The sequence below is a fragment of the Notothenia coriiceps genome, unplaced genomic scaffold, assembly GCF_000735185.1.
Source record: "Notothenia coriiceps isolate Sejong01 unplaced genomic scaffold, NC01 NC01_scaffold00009193, whole genome shotgun sequence".
Classification (NCBI taxonomy): domain Eukaryota; kingdom Metazoa; phylum Chordata; class Actinopteri; order Perciformes; family Nototheniidae; genus Notothenia; species Notothenia coriiceps.
The window spans coordinates 123248-139675 of record NW_011341894.1 but is presented as its reverse complement, the minus strand read 5'-3'; the positions used below and the strand labels follow the sequence as shown (position 1 = coordinate 139675).

The window sequence follows — 16428 nt, the reverse complement described above, 5'->3', positions numbered from 1 at the left end:
ACGCACCCAGGAACGAAAGCTAGCTCCGTTCCTTTTCCTGTTAGGGAAACTGTGGACTCGATGTCCTGACAGGCTGGAGTTTGTGCAACCTGTGAAATGCAATGTAAAATTACCGAAAAATAGCAGCTCACTAAATCACAACTGCTCAAACCAACTACCAACTACTACCGTGAATTGGGCAGAGAAGGAGTCCGAGAAAGTTGCTTCCCCTATGTGACGTAATATGACGCGTTTGACGTTCTGAATTTCTCGTAAAACATATGAAATCCTGCATTCACTTTTTTTAATTGTAATTCTTTAAGAACCCAAGACTGAGGACTATTACAGGTTATGCATTCAATCATGGCCCCAAGGCCACCTACTGGTAATAGGAAGACAGCCTTTTGTAATAACATCTGTTTTAAATGAAAATGTCATTGTGTGTTCTTCACTGTGTTAGAAAACAGCAATCAAACAGAAACAGGGAAGGGAAACAGTGGGAGAAGACACAGAAAGAAAGAAAACACGTACTGTAAGTGCAGACAGCATAATTACCAACAATCTTCTCTATTCTTATTACAGCCCAAACAAATAGGACATTACTAATTGTCAAATGTTTCCCAAGACACAATTTCAAGTTTAACCTGTACAGTTTGTTTTTATAAACAGTGGCTGCTTAAGATTTGTGGCCTTAGCTACAAAAAGGCTTCAAAGATTTAAATGTTTTTTTGTCATATGAACAAAAGCTACAAGTACGGTAAGTATTAATGGCTGAATGAATCCTGCATACAAAACTGCAAGATTGCCAACTGTTAATGATCTACTGCAAGAGGCCAGAGCTCATGTTTAGTGTGTAACTCTAAACATGAGTTACACACCCTTGTGCATGTCAGTTGAAACAGGACACGCTCCCTCCCCCGTTCTGCAGTGTGAGGGAGCGGTATGACACACAGATGTTCACAACACGGCACACGCCTCGTTGGCGCAGTAGGCAGCGCGTCAGTCTCATAATCTGAAGGTCGTGAGTTCGAGCCTCACACGGGGCAAAGATTTTGAAATTCATTTGAAAACAAGCATTAAATCAACAATACAGGGTCAAAAGCTTTTGAAAAGGAATACAAAAAGACCCTATTGCCAATGTGATTGCTCAAAACCCCAAAACAAATCTGTAAATATTTTGAAATGGAAAATACATAGTTTAACTTTACATATTTAAGATAGGAACAGTTCTGTGTAATCACAACATTCACTTCATCTTCCACAGCAAAATCAGCTGAACATAACACTTGATCACAAGCGTAAGTGTGTGTATGAAAACTGGTTCAAAACTGTCTCCTGACCCAGGGCATTAAAGCTCTTTCTTCTTACTTTTGGAGATATGTGTGTCCTCAGTTTAGAACTACACTTTACTGACGGTGACAGCTCTTTTTATTCTTTATGTTACTATCAACTTATTATTCTAACTTATTCTCTCAAGTTAATACAAGACTCATGGTGTCTGTAGAAAAAGCCCTGCTGAGATTCAAACAGACAGGCACTTTAACCAACTTTTGAAATGAAGTGCTAAATGTACAACATCTGAGCCTTGTGGTCATGCTTCAGTAGAGTCAAAGGACTAATGCACTGCCACTTGTGTGGTACTACACATTTCTGTTTCCATTAGCAGAAACTTGTCAAGTAGATAAAGCTGTGCTCCGGACATGCATTGCCGGGAGTTGAACCGAGGAAGCCACAGCGCCATTTCAAAATCAATTAAAAAGCATTGTTGTACTTGATAACCCCAAGTCATTTAATATACTGGATTAAATCATCAGTAACATGTCTTTTAAAACTGAGATTCCAAAATGGTAATGCTAGAAGTGCCACAAGTTTGTTCAGGAAGGGAGAACTATTGCAGACTATGTACTTAACTACATGACTACCTCCTGAGATCTTATAATAACCTCTTCTGTGTATGTATCCATAGAGCACTTCACAGTTACCCTTTCATGAACCCCAAGATCAACAACCTGAACCACAGAAAAGGCACTGCTGAGATTCAAACTCAGGATCTCCTGTTTACTACAGCGCCCTGTGAGGGGTAATTTACATCTATTGACCAAGACCCCATTTACACGGGAACGTTTGCGTTTACGCACAACGTATGCGTTTTCAAAAAAGTCTACCGTTCACACGCATTCGGCTCAATTAACGTGTCCGTTCACACGAGACCGCTGGAAACACTGTAGTACATATGCCGGGCCTGTAAGTGGCGCTGCTGCCGCCACAAAATACACCAAAAGTAGCGAAGAAGACACCGGAGCATGGTTGCCATGGTTGCCCTTCTGTTTATTCTCCGCGGTGGACGGCGTGTGCTCCTGCTGTAAATATCTCCGGTAGTCCACCAGCAGATGAAAAAACCCCACCTCTCCGCCTCTTCCAGGCGAGGGGACCGGCTGGGAAAGTTTCCGGTAAGCAAAAAAATATTTGCCGGTCAACATGTCCGTTAAAGTTTAAATCTTCCGGACAAAATTAGAAAAATGCCGGTCAGAGGTCTTCTTTGTTATTTATTGAGCTTTAAAACAAATTGATAACGATTCTATATAATAATATAATAATAATAATAAACGGAGCCTCTCTTTTCCTCCCCCTCTTCTGACAGCCCAGCAGCTGATCTCTGAGCAGGAGACGTGGGGAGAGGGAGACGTGGGGAGAGAGAGGCGGGGCTATTTCATCTTTATCAGAAAATGATTGTATAGAGGCGTACACACGGAGCCGTTTGCGCCCCCAGAGCGTTCCGTTTGCAGATCTATCCTCCTTGGGACCCGTTATTGTTTGCGGGGTCCATTTCTATCGTTTTGTTTTACGGCCTCGTGTAAACGAAAGGGCTATTCGCAAGAGAAACTATGCGGATACAACCCGTATTGTCCTCGTGTAAACGGAGTCTAAAGCTGACACTTAACTAATCTATCCCTGGCGATCAACCGGAGAAAAAATCTTCAATGATGTGCCACAACAAAGGAACACACTTTCACCGAGAATGGTCTCAGACCACAAAAATAAAATAAAATGTCACATAAATCCTTCATTGTACACGGGAGCTAGTAATGCTAAGGACCAATGCAAACTATGCACTTAACTACATGACAATACCCTTCTGAGATATTTTAATAACCGCTAACGATGTATCATTCCACTTGCAGGACGCTTAGAACACTTCACAGTTAACTTGTTAAAATCCCAATCTCATCTCAACCACAGAAAAGGCACTGCAGAGATTCGAACTCAGGATCTCCTGTTTACTAGACAGGCGCTTTAACCAACTAAGCCACAGCACCCTATGAGACTATACTAATCAGTAATCAAAATGACAGTGACTACAAGTAACTACTCATGACAGATATCTAATCTACCTTTAGTTTTTTCCTTCTTTCAATTCTTCAAACAACCCTTTTTTTGGTGCATTGAAAGGCCATGTTTGGATTTCACCCTCCTGTTTAGTCAACAGGTACTTTAACTAACCAAACCACAGTGCACTACAGTGATTAACCATAGAGCAACTGGCTTCAACTGTGTTTCTTTATGGAAAACAATTTTCCAAACTCAAAGATATTCAATGATGGGGAAACGACATTTTCACATTGAAAAACGTGGGACCAGGAGAGGTTTACGTTTGTTCAACTGAAACCTTCATTGTGTAATAGTAGTAGTATATTAAAGTATGGTCTCAGACCACAAAGGGTCTGAGTTCCTTTATGGTAAATCTAAATTATTTGGCCCTGCAGTTTTCACATTTTACATGTGAGCAAGTAATGCTAAGGGCCAATGCAGACTATGCACTTAACTACATGAAAATACCCTTCTGAGATTTTTTATAATTGCTTACGATGTATCTCATAGTCCTACTTGCAGGACGTTTAGAACCTTGTCCTAATCCCAATCTCAACAGCCTGAACCACAGAAAAGGCGCTGCTGAGATTCAAACTCAGGATCTCCTGTTTACTAGACAGGCGCTTTAACCAACTAAGCCACAGCACCCTATGAGGCCAACAAATTCAGTAATCTACATAATAGTGAATACAAATAGCTGCTCTTGACACATGTTTAATCTACCTCTAGTTTTTTCCTTCTGTCAATTTTTCAAACAACCCTTTTTTTTGTGCATCGAAAAGGCCATGTTTGGATTTCAGCCTGGGTTCTCCTGTTTAGTCGACAGGTACTTTAACTAACTAAACCACGGTGCACTACAGACATTAACCATAGAGCAACTGGCTTCAACTATTTTTCTTTATGGAAAAAGAATGTCCAAACTCAAAGATATTCAATGATGGGAAACGCCCAAGGAACACATTTTCACATCAAAGAACGTGGGACCAGGAGAGGTTTAGCCAAGTTAAACTGAAACCTTCCTTGAGTAATAGTAGTAGTCAACGCGTACATTAACTAACTAAACCACGGTGCACTACAGACATTAACCATAGAGCAACTGGCTTCAACTGCATTTCTTGATGGAAACATTTTTTGCAAACTCAAAGATGTCCAATGATCGGAAACGCTAAAGGAACACATTTTCACATCTAAGAACGTGGGACAGGGAGAGGTTTAGCCAAGTTCAACTGAAGCCTTCATTGAATAATAGTAGTATATTCAAGCATGTGCTCAGACCACAAAAACTCTGAGATCCTTTTTCATAAATCAAAATTATTTGACCCTGCCGATCAGTTCATTTTAAATTAGAGCTATGCTAAGGGCCAATGCAAACTATGCACTTAACTACATGAAAATAACCTTTTCAGATCTTTAATAATCACTTACGATGTGTCTGATAGTCCTACTTGCAGGCACTTAGAACCCTTCACAGTTAACTCATAATCCCATTCTCATCTCAACAACCTGAACCACAGAAAAGGCACTGCTGAGATTCGAACTCAGGATCTCCTGTTTACTAGACAGGCGCTTTAACCAACTAAGCCAAAGCACCCTATGAGACCACAATATTCAGTAATCAAAATGACAGTGAATACAAATAGCAGCTCATGACAGATATATAATTTACCTCAAGTTTTTTCCTTCTGTCAATTTTTCAAACAACCCTTTTTTTCATTCGGCTCATTTAACTTGTCCGTTCACACGAGACCACTCGAAACGCTATAGTACATAATGCCGGGCCTGTAAGTGGCGCTGTACTTTCGCACGAGACCGCTCGAAAGCGCTGGAGACGCTGTAGTACATATGCTGAGCCTGTAAGTGGCGTAGTAACTTCCTCCACAAAATACACCAAAAGCGGCGAAGAGGACCCCCGAGCATGGTTGCCATGCCAATTGTGAAATGAACTAAAGTGACCAATTTTCAGCAGCTGCAACTGAACGTTGTTATATGAGTCAACTAATACATTTGACAGTATTTCAAATTAAAATAAATAATTATTTATACATTAAATATATAATTATTATATATGCAACTTTTAATCTCTGGTTCTCTCACCTAAATACATATAGTGACATGCTGGCCTTCTGACACTCATGTACAGCAACAATAAGCTCTGTGCTAAGTGTACTTGAGTACTAGTAAGGGCCTCTGGAACATACAATTAATGTCAACACCAGTACACACATAGACACATGCACTAACACACATCCTCACTAGGGTCTTAGGACATGTCTATGCTTCTGCAACCATGGTGACCCTGCAGCAGAAACCACATATGTAAATATGGACACCCAATTGCCAGTTAGAAATATCACACCCATCACAAACCTTTGATAGGGACAGTGTGTTTCTTATGAAAGATTGTTAACAGAAAGAACAGAGCTTTAAGATTGTATGTCTTGAATAGCTATTTCACTTTGAATGTGATCGTATAAATGGTGTGTTAGTGTAGTGAGGATATACTGTACTTCTTTTAAGTTGTTTGTCTTTGCCTTTGTACTCTTTAGACTTGCTTTTTTCACACTTGTTTGCTCACAATCTTTTAATAATGTCCTTAAAACTCTCCTCCCCCACCTCCCACCTCTACATTTTTCCCACCCTTATCCCTTCATTTTTGCCTATTGCATTTTGCGTTCTTGCTCTTTCTTCTAACTACTTAGTCCCTCTCTCTCACTTTCTCATCCCTCTATTCTGCCAGGCCATCATTTGTGTGTGTTTGTATGTGTGCGGTAAAGCAGTGTCAGCATCAGCTGTGCATGAAGTAGGCAGAAAGAAAATGCCCAGATGAGTGTGTGTCTGAAAGGAAATACTTAAGTGCTTAGGAGCGGACACTAAGTGTGTGCGGGCCGAGAGAGGGAATGCTCAAACATGGGAAAACAGCTGAGATCAATGGTTTGCAGGCCACAGCCTGAGATCAGTGACAACAGGATAAGCAACATGAGTCACAGACAGAGATAGAGGCGGAGGAGGGAGGTCATGTTTTCACACTGCACGATCGCCACAAGACACAATAGAGCAGATCCTCCACAGATTTTCCTCTCAAAGACCAAGAAGGCAAAAACATTCACTAATGTCATTTAAGTATACAAAAAAATAGATAAGTAGCAAGCTAACAGTAGAATAATGTTTTGATACAATAGCAAGAACAATGCTTTGTGGTTTGCCTTGATTTGTTTAAAAAACGAGGTGTTTTTGCTAATGTTTAAACAGTAAATCACTTTATAAATCATAGTCAGGGCTTTCCATAGTAGGCAAATAGCACCTCAGCTGTCTGATTGTGATGTAACACATATTTCCCAAGTTTCAGAAGGTCATGATTGAAGATCGTTGTTGTCTCATTTTGAGACGGACAGGACAATGTCATGTTACCTTTCATATAGGGCTGCTTGATTATGGCAAAAAATCATAATCTCGATTATTTGAGTCAATAATTGTAATTGCGATCATTAAATACGATTATTCATTGACTTTGAAAACATCCATTTATTGGAGAAAAAAATGTGAACAGTATGTTTAGACTGCCAAGGCACACNACACAGTGGGCCAAAATTTAAAAAACGGTACTAGTCGAGGGCCGGATTGGTTAATATGTGCAATAAGCTCATTTCAATAAGTTTTGCTATAAACATTGAACCAATCCGGCCCTCGACTAGTACCGTTTTTTAAATTTTGGCCCACTGTGTATTTGAGTTTGACACCCCTGCGTTAAACGATCATAGCCCCGCCTCTCCCCACCTCTCCTGCTCACCCCCGTGCTGATGCGTTTCGCCAACAACAACAACAATGGCGGAACACAGGGTTGCGTTCGTGCTCCAGACGCTTCTGACCATGCTACAGATGTTAGTGCAAAATCTACAGCTCCTCTACCACAACCATCAGCAACAAGTGGACATGGAGAACTACATGAACTACATGTTGCTAAATCCACCGCGGAGAATAAACAGAAGGGCAACCAGGCAACCATGGCAACCATGCTCGGGGGGTCTTCTTTGCTGCTTTTGGTGTATTTTGTGGCGGCAGCAGCGCCACTTACAGGCCCGGCATAAGTACTACATCGTTTCCAGCGGTCTCGTGTGAACGGACACGTTAAATGAATCGAATGCGTGTGAACGGAAGACTTTTTTGAAAACGCATAAGGTGCGTAAACGCAAACGTTCCCGTGTAAATGGGGTCTTAAAAGCATTTGAAGTCATTAACACACTATGTTTGTGTTTGTTGATTCGGTAAATTCAAAAGATAAGCAAGTTAACAAACGTTTTTTTTAATTGGCAGCACATTGTTGTATCTATAGAGGACAAAACCAAAGTAGGGATTGCGAATAAACAAATAAGTAACTCAATAATTTATTAAAAATGTATGATAGGGCAGGACATAAATGATTTATTTATTTCTATTTATTTCTACATTAACATTTATTTAACCCTCTGTTTCTTTCTCCATGCTGTTGTTATAAAGTTGGATGCTGAAATCAACGCAATCTTGAAAAACTGCTTCTTAGTAGCAACGTGAAAAATGTATAGAATTTTTTTTAAACACACACACACATACGCTTCTCTTTTTAAATACATAATTACGCACTTTTAGCCAATGTACTCTATAAAACCTCAAAAGGTTTCAGAGACGCAGGTATAGTATCAGCACCTGGTGTGGTCATCTCCATTATGCTTCTTTGTTCATTCAGCAAACAGTGACAGTACATGATATCTGTCTATGTAATCGTATACCTAATGTTTTGTTTTTCATTCTGCGCATTCCTCTGCTGCGATAAGAGCTCTCACTGTCTCTGCTGCCAGTGCTGTTTGATGTAGAGAGGGCAAGGGGGGACATGTGTTGGGGTTTTTACATTTTGTGGGTCAGAACTTGGGTCAGGAGACAGAAAAAACTGTGGTATCGTCTGCGTAATGTTGAGAGCACTGCTGAGATGTCTAAGGAGACCCTCTCTATGTATACATCTCTATCATATATGTTGGTGTATCTTTCAAAGGACAATAACGTGCTGGTTATTTAGAATAAACATTATTTATTTTCACAAAAAATGTACCCCCTTCAGACACTTAAACAGGACTCTTTCTCTGTTGTAGGACCTACAGTCTGAAGAAGGGACAGCTGGAGAGGGACTATGCACAGGTAAGGATGGCTGGACTCTTGCTGAATATGTGAAACAAGTATCAGTACATCAGTCTAATACATCTTCTGAATCCTTTAAAGGTTGTTCATTAATGTGAGCACTTATTATTTTCTGCACAACTTTATTATTCAAAGCCTCGTTGTTCTCTTATTTCATTCTATTTTTATTTGAATCTCTGATTAAATGGTAATCAGAGTCAATTCAATGTATTGCTTTACCACCCTGCCAATTACTTTTTAACATCTATTCATATGGTGCATGGTAACAATTGGTGAAAGTGTCTTCTTTAGTTAACAATAGGTTCTGGGTTTGAATCCCATCGGTTTTACCTTCAGTACAAATCTTGAATCAAAGCATAAAACAGGATATCTCCTGTGTTGGATTTGGTACTGGAACATTTCAAATCTGGAGTACTAACATGCTAAACTGAACTCAAGTTAAAGGATTTCCTTCATCAAACAAGGGCAAACTGATATTTGCTGGGTCAAACTCGTTAAATGTGAGAATATGCTGCTTTTTTTGTTATAAAATCACACATTGATTTAGTAATATGTTTTCACAATACATATAACCATTATTATTATATATTTAATACATTGTTTTAGTACTGTTTTTTTTGGCTTAGCTGGTAAAAGTGCCTGTTTAGTAAACAGGTTATCCTGCTCTCAACTCCCAGCAGTGCCTTGTCTACAGTTGAGATTGTTAATCAGGAGTATGTGAAGTGCTGCCCAATCGCGAAAACAGCACAGTGTTGTATCTATGGAGGATAAAAACCACTCACAGTATCAATCAATATATTTAATAAATGTACAAATGAATACAGTAATAACATATATTTTGTTTTATTATTGATGGACATGCTTTTATTTGATAATAGAGAGAGATAGGACATGTTGGTGAAGAGAGCAGGAGAATGACTTGCAAAAAACATTTCACATAGCTGGGGATAAAACATATATACGTTTTTTTGGAGAATAGATACATTATTGCAAGATATTATATGTCAATACTCAAATGTATTGATATTTTCATACAAACCTATCAATTAAAAAAAAAAGAAAAGAAGCTAATCTCTCAGAATAAGATCAGATTTGAAGCTCCAAAACTGTGATTTAACTCAATTGTGCTTTATTTAGTCATTTAACCTGGTGCCCCCCGCCGGCAACGTCTTGCATGAAACAGCGTCTGAGGGCTTCTTATCATTTAACAAACTATGAATGTGTCATACCCACTTAAGGGGAAAAAACTCAGCTACCTGACGATATGAACCATTTTTACCGAAATAAAACACAAGTCTAACGCCGAGCTTCTGAGTTAGCACTAAGCGAAAGAGTGCTAACGCATTTAGCACATAACTCACGGTAGAAATATTTTATACTTCATTGGATCTGCACAAACTAGATATCATATGAAAGCTGAGATCCCACAGATTCCAATGGTATAAGTATCATCACTGTGCGACCAAAACCCGCGGCAGCGAAGGCAAAACCCCTAACCCAAAGACAACACACAACTTCTCTTTACGTAGCCAAAACGGCAAATACGTCTTACCTTTGCTGTTTTCTGATCAAAGGTTGTGTTCAATGGCATTAAAACGCATAAAAACGCTAATGAATGGTTAGTCCAATGTCTCTGTGTCACTTTGAAATGATTACTGATAATCCATCATAACATTTTGTCAATAAGAGTGTATGAGAGCTGTAACCCAGCTTCCGGTTTTGGGCATGCTGGCTGCGCATCACTCTCATTCACCAATGGTAATGTTTAGATGGATTTAGGAACTTCCCTCTCGATTCTATTGGCTCTATCGGTTAAAAAGAGGTGTCAATCATCAAAATCGACCGATGGGTTCCAGAGATATGGAAAATACACCCAAATGACCCCAGAAGTGTTTTTTTTTTTTTAAACCTCTCTAAAAAGGTAAAATGTCACTTGTTTTGCATCAATCTTGATACAGGGTACTTATTATATGTTATCGTTTTGGATTCCTAAAGCTTTTTGTCTACCATCCCATCATTCAAGACCTGAAAAACAGGCTGAGGGCTTAACAGGTTGAGTAAAAAAAAATACGATTATGGTGATTGAATTCAATAAAAGTTTTAATGAAACTGTTTCTGAAGTTTGCAAAGAGGAACAGATCACCCAGTACCTTCATTCATCTGTAAAACCACAATTTCCATTTACAGGTGCACTACTTGTGGTTTTCTGCTCATCTTTGACTTATTGTTCAAATGCATAAGAATGCACACATGTGAGGCAGGCAGCATTTTGTTTCACTTCCCGTGTTCCTGTTTGGCTCTTCGCAGATGTTTCAAATTGATACAATTCTGCATAGTAATCAAGAATCTTGTGAATTGCAGACAGCGGGGTTTTGCATGCAAATAAGCCCCATATACGCTCAGCAATAGACGGTTACTGCTTTATATTTTTGCAACTTGCATTTCTACCTAGAAAGCAGCCCTAAATGAACTTTGAGTTCTCAGTAGACTTCTATAAAAGGCAGGATTTCAATCTCCGAAATACTCCCACTACCAAACCAACAGAGGGTCTCTGTTTTAGTTCAAACAGTTAGCACAAACAATTCCTATTTTTCTTCCTGAGTTTAAGGTCAAAACTATATAGTACTCATTTATACACTGTCACATTTTCATACACACAAGTTGAATGCTTTGGCAATACTATTTTTAAAATGTGGTCATGCCAATAAAGCCCCTTTGTATTGTATTGATCAATCAGATAATCGAGAAGAGGAAAACAGATGAATTGGCAATGAGAACAATTAGTTGTGGCTTTATTTACATCTTCTGCTGGTCTAACAAAGGAGAGAGTTGCCTGTCTATTGTCAGATTGTGTATTCTGAGTGAAATTGAATCATCAATAAGATAATGTTTGTTGTAACAGAGCTTTAGATCCCTTGACATTGAGAATAAATTCTAGATAAAACGAAGGCTGTATAATCAGCTATATCATCAGTATGCAGACTTGAAGGGAGACATTTGCAAGTGTCTATATTTCTAAATATAGTGGGAAAAAATGACTGCATTCTTACCATGAGATTATTTTTACCCAGTAGACTGCCACTCTATAGTGAGCCGCATATTTTTAAGAAGGCACAGAACCAAAATAAATTTCCAGCAGACGGCTGCGTCAGCATAATGCGTAAGCATTAGTATGTAGCAACCAAGTCGTGCCTGCCGACAGCAGCGGGAACGATTTTCTGATTTTTATTGTACTTTGTACTTTGATGCTGTTTAGCTTAAGCTCTCCTCACATGAACACGCCCACATTTGTACAGACACTGTGAAATGCACTCAGCTGCAAAATCCCCCTGAAAAACCTTTGAATACATTACAGATCCAGCTCTTAACTACATATTAACATACAAATATGCACTCTATGTATCAGTACACACAAAAACTCTTATTTTGTAGCCCTAATGTCTTCGTATGAGGGTGTGCAATGGAGAGAGTGAAGAAGATGTGCAGAGAGAGGAGAAAAGTGTTTGAGCATGTGTCTTCATTTGCATGTGGTTTGAATGATCAGGTTTCCTGTGGTCGACCCCTCTGGTTTCAGACACTCATTATCTCCCCCGCCCCTCCCTCGCTCCATCAAGCTTCCTCTCCATCTCCCACTATTCTCCCTGAGCACTGTCTCGTTCACCTTAGAAATAGAGGTTGCCTAGCAACAACCCCCCTGCTCGGTAAGACAATGGATCCCCTCCTAGTTGTAGTTGTGCGCAGTATTGGAATGTATTAAGAGATGAATGGCAAGTAAATTAAAATAACTAATTATTTGCTCCCCTTATTGTAATAGCTTTTTATTATGGAAAGTCTGCGCTTGCTCCTGTTAGCTGCACTCTCAGGTAATTGACTCCGCTCACTCATTGGCCCTCTCCTCACAATACACATATTAATCCAGCCAATCAGAGGGTCCGAAAGAGAGACAGACAGAGGCCCCGTGCACACGGACACGAAACGGGTTGTATCTGCTATAGTTCTCTATGTATGGACGGTTCGTCCACACAAGGCCATAACGGAACCGCGGAAACGGAGCCCTCAAACGGTAACGGGTCCCAAGGTGCGGACGAAACGCTCTGGGGGGCCTAATGGCTCCATGTGTACGTCCAATACGATAATTTCCTGATAACGATGAAGCCATAGCCCCACCTCTTCCCACCTCTGCTGGTACAGATGTTAGTGCAACATCTACAGCTCCTCTACCACAACCATCAGCAACAAGTGGACATGGAGAACTACATGAACTACATGTTGCTAAATCCACTGCGGAGAATAAACAGAAGGGCAACCATGGCAACCATGTCTTCTTCGCTGCTTTTGGTGTATTTTGTGGCGGAAGTACAGCGGCATTTACAGGCCCGGCATATGTACTACAGCGTCTCCAGCTGGTCGAGCGGTCTCGTGTGGACGGGCACGTTTCTTGAGCCGATACCGCGTGGACGGAAGACTATTTTGATATCGGATTTGGTTAGTTTTCGTTTTCGTCTCCGTGTAGATGCAGCCAGAGACATTGAGATTAAGGAGGAGGGAGGATGTAAGCTGTAAAGGGACAGAAAGAGAAGCAGAGAAAGAAATAGACAAGACAAGGTTCACAAAATACAGAAAATGTCCAGGGGAGTGCTGTAAAAAAAAGACAACAGAGGGAGAAAGAAAGTGAAGACACTGCTGAGTTTAACCTTTGTCCTTTCACTGTGTCATACAAGAAGCCCCCCTGTGAGGGAGTCAGCTGCAATTACCAACCGCCAATCTAATGCTCCATGTTCTCTGAGTGTGTGTGTGTTAGCATGTCAGTGCTGGCTATTTGTCCTGTTTCCCCTCCCACGATCAACATAGCTGGAATAGTTTTAGGCTGGGGTCACACTTCACTGTACTGCCCAAAAAGGCCAGCTTGCTGTAGCTGTCTCAGTGTCCCTCTGTGCACCCGTAGTGCACAGTGCATGTGAATCAGCCTTAACATTATGGGAGCTTTTCATGGTCTGTAACTTCTCTAATGTGAATTTCAAAGCTCAGTTTTTTACATCACATCTTAAATAGTCTATCCACAGCTAATGCAAATGTCTACACACAACAGCAGAAATATTAATTGAATTTCCCCTCTTCTCCCCAACTTGTCTTTTTTCTTCTCTATCTTCTCCTTTGTCTCTTTTTTTCACACTTCCTTTCTTCCATACATGACACACCTTTCATAATAATAGCTTATCCACACGTCCATTAAAAACTACTTATTAATTATGTATATGTCTCTAATGTATCCACTATGGCACCAATGTTGATCTTCATTGATTTTGATAAGATTTATAGGAGCAAAAGAAATCTGAGAACAAGAGAAGATAACGCTTAAGAAATTAAGATGTTTTCTTCCTCTTTTCTCTCACACATAAACACACACATACACCACATTTTTACCAAACACCAACAAAAAAATTGCAATCTTAGTTGTTTTTGTTCTGCATGCTCTCTGTGTCTGTCTCCTACTCTCCTACTTATCCCCTGTCTTTACCTTAGCTTACTCTGCTGATGCTGATGCCAAAGACATCCCAATGCAACACACACACACACACACACACACACACACACACACACACACACACACACACACACACACACACACACATTAACGAAGCAGAATAGCGCAGACAGGAAGATACGGGAGAGCAAATCAAATATATTGATTTAGGAGGAAGTTGAGAAAGTAAGGGGTTGAGAAGGCAGGCACACAAAGGTAAGAAGAACTCAGAGAGAGACAGCAGATACGTGAGTGAAAGTGACTGAGTCGGAGAGAGCAGCAATAAGTGAGTGGAAGAGCTGGAGTAAACTGAGGTATCAAGGTGACTGTCTGCAGAGCTGCTGGCAGGATGTGCCGCTGAGAAACAAATAATGCATGGACAGAGCAGAGTTGTGAAAGCATGGATAAAGCAGAGATCCTGGCTGATACTCACTAATACATAATAATTTTGACACTGTCATTCTCATGCTCTCTGTCTTTCTTTTTTGCCCTGTAAATACAGTACTTCTCAATTAGGTTTGTTTTAAAGTTATCATCAGTAGCTGTTTCGAGCTGCCTGGGTGTGGTAAAATGCAAGAACAAGTTAACAGTAGTCATGTTGTCCTGCAAAAGAAAATACGGTCACCTCAGGCCAACGAGTAACAATTATGACACCTTATTTTGACCTGTAATTGTAGTGTCTCCCTCAGACTTGTCTGTCATTTCGAAAAATGCCAGAATGCAGCTGTGAAACCACAAATGAACTCCCAGAAACTGCCTTACAGTGATGACAATAATTGCAGGTTGTAGCGTACTAAGTGGCAGGCTATAAATACACAATATTCAACAATAATCAGCTTCTTTTCCTCTTCCTTTTACTTTTTCTTTGTCTACGAACCGCTCTCACACACTGGTCTTCCCAGGATATCCTGCCGTTTGGGTACCCTGTTTGCCACTCTGATACCAAAAACAGGATGTATGTGATGTATGTACACAGGAAGGGCAAAGGAGAGAGAGAGTTGCCATAGTAACGTGAGGGTAAGGTGGCTGTCAGGGGATGACAGCACAGAAAGGTTGATGGATATGAAAAGAGAGAGACACATAGAGAGGTGGAGGTGAGATGAAGACAGAGAAAGAGGGCAATAGTTCCAGAGGGAGAAAGAGAGAGAGGCAGTGTGGGGAAATTAAAGAGCAACAGAAACCCTCCAAACTTGGCCAACAACACTTCAGCTGTCACAACTCATTCAGTCTTCTCCTCGCCATTTTGTATTTGCCAAGTTTAGCTTTCATTGCGCTTGCTCCGATCACAAATCTGTCACCATAAAATGAGGCTTTAAATTGTGTGCTGGCATTAGAAAAAGGAGGAAAGGCCAAGAGATAGTGTGATATGTAGACAGCATCAGTGCTGGACCTTGGCTTGTGAAGTTAGTCCCACTAAAAGTAATGAATTCATCCACATTTAAAGTTTGAAGTACCCACATCCAAATATGTAAAAACACCAGTAGTTAAAGTAGTTATTGGTATAGTTCATCCTCTCCATAGTGGCTGTGAAGATTCCTAATGTCAGATAGAACTCAAAATCCAACATCCTAACATTTAGCGGGGGCATAAGAGGTTTCAAGAGTAAAGGTTGCTGGGAATTCATTTGGCTCCTGGGCCAACTAGTATCAGACAGAACTGCACAGAAATAGGAAGAAGAAAGGGAGAACATTGCAATTTTTACTAATTGATACCCTTTCTTTTTTAGACGATAATTTTTTTCACAGTGGACCAGGATTTCTTTTGTAGGCATTTCCGATGATAAATTGTGGTGCTATTGCTTGATTCACTCTAGATAAAACACATTTTTTACATATCTGTTGATCGAATCAACTATATATATATTAACAATGCACAATGTACTGCGACCAGTAACTGTAGATTGACTTGAAACGAGACGCAAAATGATTCTCTCATATGATTAAGGTCATTCTGAAGGCCATGGTCATAATGTCCACTAGAGGACACTAACGAAAGGTAATCCCAGATGTCCAACTGGACAACAGTCCTCCTGTCAGTCACTGTACTCAGATAACCCCCCTGGAAAAACACACACACACACACACACACACACACACACACACACACACACACACACACACACACACACACCAACACACATTTATATACAAAACATCTACGAAGTGAGGCAATTAAACCACACACAGTAGTTTTGCATTTTTTCCTCTCCCCTTATTTTTTTAAACAAACACACTCACACAGTCTCACAGTCTTTCATCAGAACTACCCACACCCACCCCACCCTTCCCAAGAGAGTGTGTGAGGTTGACTATCCCTTAAAGGAAATGGGTTACCTCATGCATTGGACAGGGCAGTTACTGTGCCACAGCTTCTCTTTGTGTGTGTGTGTG

At 40.2% G+C, this 16428-nt stretch overlaps 1 protein-coding gene and 4 non-coding genes across 5 annotated transcripts in view; 2 read left to right on the top strand and 3 right to left on the bottom strand.

Moving 5' to 3' along the window:
* The window catches only part of LOC104945134 (FCH and double SH3 domains protein 2), a 45749-nt gene that overhangs the window by 7604 nt on the left and 21717 nt on the right, over positions 1-16428 (top strand). The window contains exon 3 of the mRNA XM_010770763.1: positions 8469-8514. Coding sequence (XP_010769065.1) covers positions 8469-8514 — 46 coding nt within the window. The remainder of the gene's footprint in view (positions 1-8468; positions 8515-16428) is intronic.
* Positions 953-1025, top strand: trnam-cau (transfer RNA methionine (anticodon CAU)). Its single transcript has one exon. It is a non-coding gene; the product is annotated as a tRNA-Met (tRNA).
* Positions 3223-3296, bottom strand: trnat-agu (transfer RNA threonine (anticodon AGU)). Its single transcript has one exon. It is a non-coding gene; the product is annotated as a tRNA-Thr (tRNA).
* Positions 3923-3996, bottom strand: trnat-agu (transfer RNA threonine (anticodon AGU)). The gene has a single exon. It is a non-coding gene; the product is annotated as a tRNA-Thr (tRNA).
* trnat-agu (transfer RNA threonine (anticodon AGU)) lies at positions 4866-4939 on the bottom strand. Its single transcript has one exon. It is a non-coding gene; the product is annotated as a tRNA-Thr (tRNA).